Source organism: Acomys minous (assembly GCF_964271855.1).
Source record: "Acomys minous genome assembly, chromosome: 8".
In the NCBI taxonomy this organism is placed as follows: Eukaryota; Metazoa; Chordata; class Mammalia; order Rodentia; family Muridae; genus Acomys; species Acomys minous.
In genome coordinates this window covers 46,757,235-46,770,122 of record NC_140489.1, presented here as the reverse complement: position 1 = coordinate 46,770,122, position 12,888 = coordinate 46,757,235, and the positions used below count along the sequence as shown (strand labels likewise).

The window sequence follows — 12,888 nt, the reverse complement described above, 5'->3', positions numbered from 1 at the left end:
CCCTCTCCTGCAGCTTGTTCCCCGCGTTACAAAGGGGAGTCCGTTCAGATCGCTCTGTCCTTGCCTATGACCTTGGAATAGAACAAGGGCTATTGCATTTAGGAGGAGTTAATGAAGATTAATAGAGCCTCCAGGGAGGAGAGGCACTTAAGGAAATTAACAGCTATTTGGTCTGTGTGCTCAGAGGCTCGGGCAGCTTTGGGTCACAGCTTTGCCCTGATGCGGCTTTATTTATTTATTTATTTATTTTGGTTTTTTTAAGACAGGGTTTCTCTGTGTAGCCTTGGCTGTCCTGGACTCACTTTGTAGACCATGCTGGCCTTGAACTCAGAGTGATCTGCCTGCCTCTGCCTCCCGAGTGCTGGGATTACAGGTGTGCTCCACCACGCCCGGCTCTGATGCGGATTTAACATGCAGGCGTTTGATCTTAGCAACATGACTCAGATGCTCTATGTGCTCACACAATCCTAGGGTAATATTCTTCGGAGAAAGCACATGTCTGAAACCTGTTCTTATTGTACAGCAGAATTCCTGGAAGACTACGAGAAGACACTCAAAACTCTATTCTCATGACACGGGAAAGAGTTGGCAATACCAACTGAGAATTCAGAGGGAAAAAATTCTTAAAAGAGTCTCTAATAAAAGCAGGAGACAAAACTTGGTGCATCATTTTTATACAGCTAAAGGCAAGGAGCCCAAACACCACTCCCAGTGGTCTGGAAAGACAGCGAAGTGGTTTTCCAGTCAAGGTATAGCCAGAAGCACGCCAGACAACTCAGACACCTGAGCAATGGAAGTCCAGTGCTCTCCAGATGGAGTTCTGCTCGGGGTGGCAGACCCGGAAAGGGCCATGCAGCTAAGTCCTGAGCTAGTGAGGCAGCGGCCCCAGAAGGGGATGCTTGCTGAGCAGCAGCTGCCTGAGAGAGACCTGCGCACACTCTCAGCAGATCGTTCTCTCCCACAACGACAGAAGGAACATCTCCAGTGAGATTTCCAAACCGGGAAGATGGGAAAATCTTTTGTGAAGACATAAGCAGATAGTGTCTGCATAAAAACATCAGAGCTGTAAATGCACACTTTAAGTTCTTAAAAATATTTTTGAGTTTGTACTGTGTTCATGTAACACCATTACCTGATGACATTGTTATTTCATAGCGGTCAGATCCCATCAATACTATTCCAAAGGCCATTTAATTGGGTTCTTTTGCACTCGGACTTAGGAAGCAGTATTAGGGAAATATTTCATACTGACAAGCAGTGAAGGGGCAGTTCATTAAGTGACTAAGACTTCCTTTAGAACATGAGCAGGCTGACATTGCACTAGGAGCAGCTGTCGGTGTGCTAACAAACACCCCGAAGGCCAGCGGGGGTTTTCAACTACAGCCACTCAACAGATACTGTGGCACAACCTTAGGATTCTTTCTTCTCATCGGAAGCACCTGGCAGGTAAAAATTATTCCGACTAAACAGGACCAGGCTATCACTGAATTAATGAAGCTTAATGAGTACAAAACAAGACACGTAAACTAACAAGGTGGAGAGGAAATAATCAAAATTGAATTAAATTAAGATGAAGTGTTAAACAGATATTGTACTCTCACACCAAGTGGTCTTTTCTATTAATGTCACAAAGAATTGTTCTGGGTGTTCTGGGTGCCAGGTCAGCGCACGTAGGGTGTTCTGCATCTTAGCTTGTAGTGTAGTTGTCATTCTCTGTTGTGTGAACAGACTTGAGCAATCTACACATGCAGCTTTCCCCAATCTGTGTGCACTACTGAGTGAACATGTGACTATTCTCCGAAATGTGGTCTGTGAAGCACAGCACATGGACCTTGGTTTTCATACCAGCTACAGGAGCTGCTCACTCCAGATCCATCCTGCCACCCAGCCTGGACTCCACAGTGGGCAGATGGATGGACCAGACTCAGAAGGGCAGTGACTGTGGGAGCGGACCTATCTGCCAGCCAATCAAAGCATTCCAAAGCCTTCTACCTTCTAACTCGCCCTCCCTCTGCCTTATCACCAAGGTGAGCTGGGCTTCCTTGCACTAAAAGCCTTTACATTGCTCTTTTTGTGGCATGTTTCCTCCTCCATCCTGCTTGAGACGTACCTTTCTAATGGCTTTATTTTGTTGAAAGGGTGGGAGATAGGCAGAGGCTGGATAGGGAAATTAACCTGGGGTTCTATATTCCACAAGAGATGGTTTAGTGACCATGCCATGTAGGCGTCAGGGAAAGATCTTAAACAGCAATAAAAGATTATTGCAACACACACACACACACACACACACACACACACACACACACACACACACACGCACGTGCATACACACCCTTAATGTATAAAAGGAAATTGGTATTTCTGAAAGAAGCCACACTGGAAAGCACTAGTTTTGTAGAGCAAATGGAAACGGCACTAGTGTCCTCTGAAGTTGCTTCCTAGGGTATAGCAAGTGGAGGGGGTGCCCCCCACTTGCTGTAACATAGGCTTCCTGTGCCCCAATTTTCTCAGCTGACTTCTAGGGCTCTGAGAATGGAGGTGAAAAAAAGCTCACTGGCACTTGGGCTAATGTCTGGTTTGACTAACATTCCATAAGTGCCCCCATTTTTTGTTAACTGCTACAAAACATTTTAACTCTCAGTGCAATGAGGAAACTGAGAAACCAAGAGCAAAGGGTCATGAAAAGAAGATGTGTGGGTACCAAACACATGTATGAGTCCACCGGGTATTAAAACTTCCCTGGCTATAGGATTCTCTGTGTGATAAGTGGAAACAGGTGGATGTTTTTTTCCAACATGCAATTTACAAAGCATTCGCTTTTAGGACTTATTTAGAATGTGGATGCCTAAGTTGATAGATGAAGGATGCAAATAAATCTCTCCAGTTAAAAAAGAAGATTTTACTAGTACTTTTAGTTGTGTGTGTGTGTTTGGGTTTGTGATGTGAATGCAGTGCCTAAAGAGGCTGGAAGAGGCTGTCAGATCCTCTGGAGTTTCTGGCAGCTGTGATCCACCTGACTGGGTCTTGGGAACCAAATCCTGGCCCTCTGCAAGAGCACTCTTAATTGCTGAGTCTCCTTTGCAGCCCTGAAAAGTATTGCTTTCAGCTTTGAATTGTTTGAAAGGTTTCTATTTATTTCTTTGAAACAGTATCTCACTGGGTAAAGCTTGGTAGCTTGGAACTTGCTATGTAGACCAAGCTGGCCTAGAACTCAAAGAAATCTGCCTCTGCCTCCTGAATGCTGGGATTAGGAAATGGGCCTCCATGCCTGGCCCGATTTCTTCAGTTTTCAAAAAAGGCCAGAGAATGTTAAAATGGTAGGAGTGGAGGACAGAGCCGTAGTTGTCAGGGGTTTGAGTGAGGGTGAGCATGGGCTGAAGAAGTGAAGAGGATTTCCTTTCTGTTTTGTTCTTGAGACGGAATCTTACTATGTAGTTTGCGCTGATCTGAAATCGTGATCCCCCTGCCTCTGCCTCCTCATCGCTGGAGTTATAATCTCCACCTCGGCACTTGGCTTTGGAATAGATCTTTATTCCTGGTTGTGGTAGTAGTTGTACGATTCCACACATGTCATAAGATTTCATAGACCTATGCATTCACCCCAGCAATGTCAACTGTTTTCTTACTGCAGTGCAGCCATGTAAGATGCAGCCACTAGGGAAAGGGGATAAATGGGACAGAGGACCTTTCCTTACTATTTCAAAACATGAATCTAAAAAACATCAGTAATGGTTTTCGGCTGGATGGCTCAGATTGCCATAAATGATGCCCTTGCATAGCTGGCTGGAATTTTTAATAGAAGTACTTGCATTTCCTTTTGGTGTCCAACATTAAAAAAAGACAACAACCGAGAACAAAAATTTCAAACAGATCTTGCCATATTCTTTAGTTTCATAAGCTCGTCTCTAAGTTTATCTCAGGTTTCCATCTCTCAGCCGTCCTCGCCTCCCACTCACCCGCACTCGACATCCGCCTTCCTCTGTCCATCCAACAGGAAGCTTTCACTCTCGTGCCAGATATTCCTGATACCTGATTCTGTTTTGGGGGGTCACTTCCTGTGGGAGGAGCTTAGCTGTACATGGTGACATCCCTCCTCACTATCTCTATGTGTGTCAGCGGCTCTGCCACGGACGTGTCAGCTCTCCTGGGTTCTCCATGAGTCTAGAGCTGAGTGCATCAGAGTTTATCTGACTTACTCAGCTTACACGGCTTGAATGGACGTGCTTTCATGACCTGGCAGAGGGAGTAGTCACTCTAGATTTTAAAAAGATTTCATTCAGGTGGTGTGTGTGTGTGTGTGTGTGTGTGTGTGTGTGTGTGTGTGTGTGTGCATGTGCGTGTGTGTGTACATGCCCTCAGATGTCAGAAATGGGCATTACAGTAAGCTGCCTGAAGTGGGTGCTGGGAACTGAATATGGGTCTTCTGCAAGAGCAGCAAGTGCCTTTTTTTCTTTCCTTCCTCTTCTTCCTTTTTGGATTCTTATTCTTTTTTTTTTTTTTTTTTTTTAAGATAAAGTCTTACTATGTACTCTCGTCTGATCTGAAACTCAATACATAGACTAGACTGGCCTTGAACTCACAGAAATTTGCCTGCCTCTGCCTCCTAAGTACTGGGATTATAGGTGTGGGCACCACCACACCTAGCAGCAAGTGCTCGTTCGTAAGTGCTGGGCCCATTTCTCCAGGCTCACTCTGGACACTCACTCTGGACTCACAGGGGCACCCACTCGGGACAGTGTGCTGACCTCCGGGGACACAAGGACGCACCTTTAACTTGCACGAAGTCCAGCTGGTGAATGGATTGCAGCAGAGGGCTGTTGTCCAGGCTCAGGTCAAAGTCCGTGGTCATCCTGGGCGTGAGCGTGCCCTTCCCCCACTGGTCCTCAGTCAAGTGAACTCGCCTTATGAGGGCGTCTGAAATCTAACCACACCAAAGAGCACAGCCTAAGAAACACAGCGTCACTTTCCAACCACCACGCGGCTCCCGGACTCTGTGAGAGCATTGCTACCAAACCACGGGGACCTCATGTTCCTCTCATCTCTGTGTGCTTGGTGAGGAAAACTGTGTCGTCGCCGGGGTGGCCCACGTTTCTGAAGCAACACTGAACGGTTTTTTTTTTGTTTTGTTTTGTTTTTGTTTTTTTTTGTTTTTGTTTTTGTTTTTTGTTTTTTTTGAGTCAGAAGGAGGGCACTATACTTAATTAGCAGCTGTTAACTGATTTTTACATGGAAACCCGATCAGACATCTATTACTGAGCTCCCAAATGCTGCCACCTCTGAAGACCTTGATACAGTGGGAAGCAGTTTTATCCTACAGAATCAAGAGCGCCGCCCTTCTGTTTCAAGGTGTGGGCAGCCAGACAAAATTTGGGAGTGAGCTTCGCAAGTCCTCTTACATCTCTGGCACAGGACCGTCCTGTGTCTATCACTTGATTCTTTGGAAGGAACCTCTTTCATGTCTTACACTCAGTCCCATCTGTCACTCTCGGCTGGCTGCAGAATGTCAATTGGAAGAGATGTACATGTCCTAGTTTGGTAAAAAGAGCTCCTTGTCCTTGGTTTAATTAAAAAAAAAAAAAGGCAAGTAAACCCCGGCTTACGTCATAGAACTTCACAAGTGACAACGAAAAAAGCCAAAACCAAAACAGCCTCCATTAGTACCACTGAATAAAGTAACTGGGTTTTCAGAGCAGGAAGGAGGCGGTGACAGCAAGGTACATAAAGACTTCAGCCGACCTGACTGCTCAGAACGGTTAGGGAGAGGGCCCAATTCTCAAGCGAGACAATACTACTCTCTTCTTTGGAAGAGATTATAGGGAACTGCGTTTTCGTGCTTAAGCACAGGAACAAATGCCTCCTGTGCCCCTTCCCCCCTTCAGCCCAAGCATTTCTTCTCAGTCTTGTAGCGTACATAGGATGGCGGAGACTTCCAGGAAGTCCGCGGAGTTCTGCAACAGGTTCGCCCACACTCAGTGAGTATGCAGGTAGGTTCTGCATTTGAGGGAGGGATGGGAAGCCAGGCTGCGGATGCCCCATCTAAGCATCCTACGCTCAGCGCTACGGGCTATCTAAAACAGGAAGCAGAGACTAGTAAATACCAACCTGCAGAAAACCACTGGGGTCGTTCTCCTTAATCACTTCCAAGCAGTACTCCATGAGGCCCGTGGTCTGGCGCAGTTTCACTGTGCAGTGGGAGATCTGGTCCCGAACCACCTGAGGTTGGCGAGAGAACGGAAAGGTAGATGCAACATGGCAGGGGGTAGAAGGGAGGCGCAGTGGGACCTTAGACGCTCCCTCAAGCTGGAATCTTCTGCAGACATTCTTCTCTGAAGTTGACACTCCTGTAAGCGGCTCTTAGGGTGAAGGGCGAGCTGTCTGTGAGGGAGCTACAGCTGCCTTGCTTTCCCTTCTAAAGAGTTTCCGCACCCGAACCCCAGGGACACTCATCTGAGTCTTTCCCAAAGTGGCCGGGAGAGCACCAGACAGCCGGGGTGGAGCCCGTACATCATGGCGACGGTGGGGTGGCAACGAGTGAGCTAGAGAAAGATGGCAGATGCAGATGGGCCCACCTAAGAGTCACAGTGTCATCCGGAGAGCGCCTTTCAAGTCAGCCCTGTTTGCAGACCTTTGAGTCTGTCTTAGCCTAGGTGGATGTTTCTCCAGCAAGAATTCTGACTCTAGGATGTTGTCTTTGCCCAGCGCCAAGAGCATGAAGTTTCCCCCATTAGAGGTGCTCCTTTTTGGGGTTGTTTTTTGAGGCAGAGTTTCTATGTGTAACCCTGGCTGTCCTGTAACTCACTCTGTAGACCAGGCTGGCTCTGAACTTGCAGATCTGCCTCTGCCTCCTGAGTGTTAGGGTGAAAGGCGTGAGCCACTACAGCCTAGCAAGAGGTGTTCATCTTTGTGACTTCTGCACGGTGACGTGAGTCCTGAGTGCATTTGAAAAATGGAATAAAAGCACAGATTTCCCAGGAACCACAGGCACTTGCTTCTTTGATATTATTAATACAACTTCAGTATTTTAAACTTTATGTATAATATGAAAAGTGTTAATAACTATTAAAAACCTTTTCCTTGCTCCTTTCAGTTTTTGATTTTCAGTTCACTTTCCCCTAAGGATTATTACACCTGTTTCCCAGAAGAGTCAGGGAATTGACGGGAACCTCAGCAACCTGCTGTAAAAACCTAAAGCACTTTGATCTTCCATTTAGTTGTTCTCTGGAACCAGACTTACTTCTTGCTCCAGCCTTGCCGTTTTCATTTAACCTCCCCACACCCAATACCATGGCATAGGCATCTTCCGTGCGGCTACCATCAGGAAATGCTGCTGGCCGTGTAGCTATCCCAGTCAGCGGGTGATGGCAGCCGTTTCTATTTCCCTGTTACAAGGCATTTGATGTCTCCATAGTTTTCTATCCACCCATTTGCTCACTCCTGGCTTTTATTCTTGTACTGTGATCGTTTATGGCATGCATGTACTGAAATAGGGATAGATTCAGCACTCTCAAGGTCTGCATCTGCTCTAAAACTTTCCTTCTTAAGGTGGTGCACACAATGGTGGTCCATGCCTTTAATCCCAGCACTCAGGAGGCAGAGGCAGGCAGGTCTCTGAGTTCGAGGCCAAGTTGCCAACTCAAGCTGTACTGTAGAGCAACAGTAATAAAAACAGCATGGTACTGGCCTACAAATTGGCTGGTTGGTCAATGGTATTGAATTGAAGATCCAGAAATAAACGCACACACCTATGGTCACTTGATTTTTGACAAAGAAGCCAAAACCATACAATGAAACAAAAGACAGCACCTTCAACCAGATTTCCTTCTTAAGGAAGGTTGGTTAGGGGCTTGTCGCTTGTCTCAGTGTGGGACTCTGCCCATTCTCGCAAAGCTCATCGCTCTGTACAAGAGCCGGGTGACTCTACCGCATGCAGAACAGGCACGGTTCCTCACCGGCTGCTCCTTAGGGCTGGCTTTGTTTATCTTGCTACACTTTCATCAGCCATCCCACCCATCAGAATAGTGATGAAAATCGCCACTAAAAATGAAGTCAATCAGGGTTCTCAGGACAGTGTTTTGGGGGTGTGCTGTCACTGACTTCCACTCTCTGAACTGATATTTCCTATCCTATGGAGAGCAGCCAAATAATTAGATCTTTCAAGAGTATAATCACTTTGTAAGATCTAAAAATCTTACTTAATTTTTAATTAAAAAAATTTGCAGCCAGGCAATGGGAGTGCACACCTTTAATCCCAGCACTCAGCAGGCAAAGGCAGGTAGGTCTCTGAGTTCAAGGCCAGCCTGTTCTACAGAGCAAGTTCCAGGACAGCCAGGGCTACACAGAGAAACCCTGTCTCGAAAAACCAACCAACCAACAAACCCCCGTCCCTTAAAAATTGCATGTATGTGAGTGGTATATATGCATGTGTGCATACATTCATACGTGTTTATCTGTGCATATGGGAGCCAGAGGTTGACATCAGGTATCTTGACCCAGAGATCATCAATTCAGGTAATCTTGCTAGATAGTCAGGCAGGCAAGCTAACTCACTTGCTTCAGGAAATCCCACTGTCTGCCTCCCAAGTTGCTACCATTAGAAGCCAGTCACCACACCCACCCAGCATTTAACGTGGGTGCTGGGGACCTGAACTCTGGTCTTCACACTTGCACATCAAAGTACTTGACCCATTAAGCTATCTCCTCCATCTCACTGATGAGTATATATTTTACCCTCTGGTCAAGTCTTTTCTCAGCTCTTTAACCTACTAGCTTTCTGGTCAGGCTATTCTTTCTACATTTTATTGTTCTGTAGTTTTGCTCATGGTTTTGTTGAAGTCAGTTCCTAGGAAGCAAGGCTGTCTTTCTTTTTTTCCCCCTTTGAGTTACACATTTTTGGACTTTGATGCTGGTGCCCCAGAGAACCATTTGGCACTGCTTGCAGCTGGCAGGAGTCAAGCCCTGTTCCTTGGGTACTGTGCACATCACAGGAGTGACACAAACAGGTCCTGGGAGAACAGTCGCCTCTGCTTTCATCTGCACTGGAGCCTAACCCAGTTCCCACGGGACAGTGGATTGGTCTGTAGCCCACTGTTTTGGGGGAAGCTTTAAGAACTTTATCGGTCGAGCAGTGGTCCCTGCAGGATGGAAGGTGTCTATGAGTCATTTGAACAACTTTATTTTGATAGGTGGCAAAAGTAATGAGGGTCACTCCTTGGGTCAGGACACGGCACCAGCACCTATTTGGAAAAGGACAGTCTAAGAAAGGTCTGTTGTTTCCCCCAAATGCTCAGGCCTTTTCAGTAGCACAGAGCCACTCAGGAGACTGTATATGCACTCAGGTAAGTGGTTTTCTGACCGCACTCCATGCCCATTAATGGTAGGTCGGTTGCATTCCTCCCATACAATCCTCCTAAAGAGGATTCCACTCTTCTATCTGAACAAGATAAGTCCCCACCCCTGACTCGTGTCTATAGTTTTTCTCTTTAGTTTTTCTTCTGAATTACTTTAAAATCACACTTCCCCCCCGAACCCCGGCATGCTGGAGGGGGATCACTGTTAAGTCTTCAGCCTGAGTAAATAACAGTAATTCTTTCTCCTATTTAGCTTTTTTTCTAAATGTAATCTATTATTCCTATCACAGACTCAATGCCCCCCCCCAGCATAATCCTTTAGCCCTTCTTACTCTATCTAAGGCACATGCGCTTTCAAGTTTCAAGCCTCAAGGATTTCCCCCGCCCTCACTGTTCTGCTGGTTGGTGGGGGAGTTTCTGTGCACCCAACCATGTTTGGAAGAACGAGGACTGACTGAGGATGCTCTGAATGGCCTCACCAGAGTCAGAGGTGAAGTGTCCTGGCCTGATTTCTTTGATTAAACCAAGAGTTCTTCTCCTGCTTCCCCCGCCCCAAAGTGAAATATTATTTATTCTTTTATTCTTTAAAGAATAAAATAATGTATTCTTCAAAACTTGGAGAAATTTAAATTAAGGAAGGATGCTGTATGTCATTACTGTCTGACAGGGTTTTAGGCAAATGTTTTTCCCCAATCTCTAATCCCACCTTTTCTGTATGAATGTTTGAGTTTATTGACAACAGTTTTTACAAAGACAAGTTTGAAACTTTGAGTTTTTATTTTAAAAAAGTAATCATTTAGGCCCATTAAGCAAGTAAAGTGCATACCTATTTTAAGGAGAGCTTGGGCTTTTGGTTTTTTTTTTTAAAAAGATTTTATTTTATTTAGTGTATGTGAGTACTCCATTTGCATGTACCTCTGCATGCCAGAAGAGGGAGTCAGATCTCATTACAGATGGCTGTGAGCCACCATGTGGTTGCTGGAAATCGAACTCAGAACCTCTGGAAAAGCAGACAGTGCTCTTAACCACTGAGCCATCTTTCCAGCCCAAGAGCTTGGGATTTTTTAACAGCAAAGCTGTGAGATTTCTATTCTAAAGTGTGGTTGCCACCGGCAGTCTTATTGATAAACACTGCGTGTAATACACGAAGCTTGCTTATAGAAGACTGTGCCCTGCCACAGAAAGTTTAGTGAGGGAAGATGCTCAAGCTCTGGAAAGAGAGAGATGTGGTGGCACGCTGTCCACGCAGGAGAACGCTCAGCACGGGTGGTGGCCGCAGCAGAGTGCTGCAACATGGTGTTCTGCAGGGTGCGGTGCAAGCTGAATAGGGTTAGTTTTTCATCTCTGTGGGGTGAGTCAGCTGCCTCCTAGAGGATGGGGCTCACTCCTTTCTGGACAAAGGACATCAAAGGCAACCCCAGGCTGCCCTTCATTAACACTAGAGTGTTAAAGTGTGCTCCTTTTTCATGGGGAGCCCTGGCTGTGTGTGGTGGCATCTTGATGGTTCTTTGGGGACAGTGGGAGCCCTATCTACTCACACTTTCTCAGCTTTATTCATGTATGGGAAACAGAGGACCACAGAGCTTGCCAAATGAAACTATGGAAGGAATTCTGCATTAACAACGGCCTTAAATCAGGGATGCTCGTGGTTAGATTATTAGTGTAGACCCCTCTAAACTTTGCCAGAGGATGAGTAAAGGTTTCACCTTGTTCCAGGTGCTCAGCCTTTATACAAGTCTTTATCCCAAAGTCCACTCAACTCGGCATTCCTGTAATTGCATTCCCCAGACTGGGCTGGTGCTTGGGGAATTTATCTCTTTTTCTTGCTGACACTAGCTGCACTGAATCACTTTAAGATTTCCTTGTACATGCACTTATATTTCTTTTCTTTCTCCCATTCCTTAATCAAAGGGTATTCTGCCTGCTGCGCAACAGTGGGAAAATAGGCCAGTATAGCTGTCTTATAAGCCAGCAACATTCATGACAGAGGGTTTCATGTTTAGTGACATGGCAACATAACAGATTTTTTTAAAATAATGAGAACTAGTCTAACAAAACCCAGTGGTACAGTAGGCTCCAGCAGGAAGCATCCTACATGTAACCATAGTGGACATATGGAAGCCCTACACCAATATGGAATTCAATAACCCATCAAGCTTTGTCATTACAGCTTCACTGAATAATTTTTTGATATGTCAAATTCACCAACTATACAAGCACATTGAAGATTAGACTCTGTCTAAAATAATCATGAACAACTATGCTTATTGCTTCCAAGGCACCACACTGTTGGGAGGTAACAAGAAGATGCCTATCAGCTTGTACTATTCAACTCGGATCATCCTAAAATGCTGGAGAGAGAACACTCTGAGGAGGCTTTTAGAATGAATTCAAGTTTTTAAAGTATCATAGACAAAAATCAGTTCCCGGGGTATACTTTAAACTTCTCAAAAGAAAGGGAAAATATATAATTTTTTGTAAAATACAAAAGGTACTGATGTCATTAATGGTACATTTTGATGAATGTTATCACAGATTCCTTATGAGCATGTCAGGAAAAATGGGGACAGTTTGGGGCCATTCCCAGAGGGGACGTCCCTGGGAAGGAGGTCACATCTGGCTTCCTCTGCTGACAGCATGGCATTGCACAACTAATTCCACACACGAATGAGGACTGCTTCTCGGGAGTTCACAGGTATTTTTTTTCCTAATGCCTTTCTGTCATTTGTTCCAGCTTCTCACATCCTGAAAAGAGACACATAGCTCCGTGAACCTTTTCAAACCACAGAACCACAGTGACTTCAGTGTACAACTCAAGCGAGCCCAAAAATGCGGCTGCACCTGTACATCTCTCATCTAAGCCTTTCTACTTTTTGATTTGTATAACACACCTTAAATAATGCAACAAAAATTGGTAAAATAACTCATAGAATAGTCAGGCCACCGATTTATTGACCACAGGCCACTAAAAAAAAAAGGGGGGGCACAGGTTTGAAAAGAACAACAGTGTGTGGTCAATTCTGTCTATGAACAGTGTGTATGGAAAATAAGTTCTTAGGAACACTTCTTCAGTGTGATGCACGGTATTGTAACTCCATTTGTTCTTTCAGCAACAGAGGTGAAAGATAAACCTTGGCTACTCTGCCAGGCACTTTAAAGTGCTCCGTACTGAGCACAGTCTCAGGTGCTTTACACTGTCTCACACTGAGGACAATGTTAAGTCCTCATATGACTTCTCACATAGAATACTATAGTAAGACCTTTATCATAACCCATAAGAGGAGGCATGTCGAACTCTGGTGCCCCATATTTGATGACCTCTCCTTGGTAGGGAGCCCTGGTGGCACTCAAAGAAAGAAAAAGCAGGCTACCAAGATGAGACTTGATAACCTGTGACCATATAGTGTGGGAGGAGGTGCCCCTTGGTCATAGACCTAGGGGAGGGGAATAGGGTGAAAGTGGGAGGGAGGGAGGAATGGGAGGATACAAGTGATGGGATAACAATTGAGCTTTAATCTGAATAAATTAATAAAATAAAAAA

General features: G+C 45.3%; 1 protein-coding gene across 19 annotated transcripts in view; it reads right to left on the bottom strand.

Moving 5' to 3' along the window:
• TRIM9 (tripartite motif containing 9) overlaps nt 1-12,888 on the bottom strand; it is a 107,989-nt gene that overhangs the window by 30,487 nt on the left and 64,614 nt on the right. For all 19 annotated transcript variants that reach the window (XM_084793228.1, XM_084793220.1, XM_084793235.1 and 16 more), the window contains exons 4-5: nt 6,103-6,213; nt 4,768-4,921 (exon numbers count right to left, since the gene is read on the bottom strand). In XM_084793228.1, coding sequence (XP_084649354.1) covers nt 4,768-4,921; nt 6,103-6,213 — 265 coding nt within the window. The remainder of the gene's footprint in view (nt 1-4,767; nt 4,922-6,102; nt 6,214-12,888) is intronic.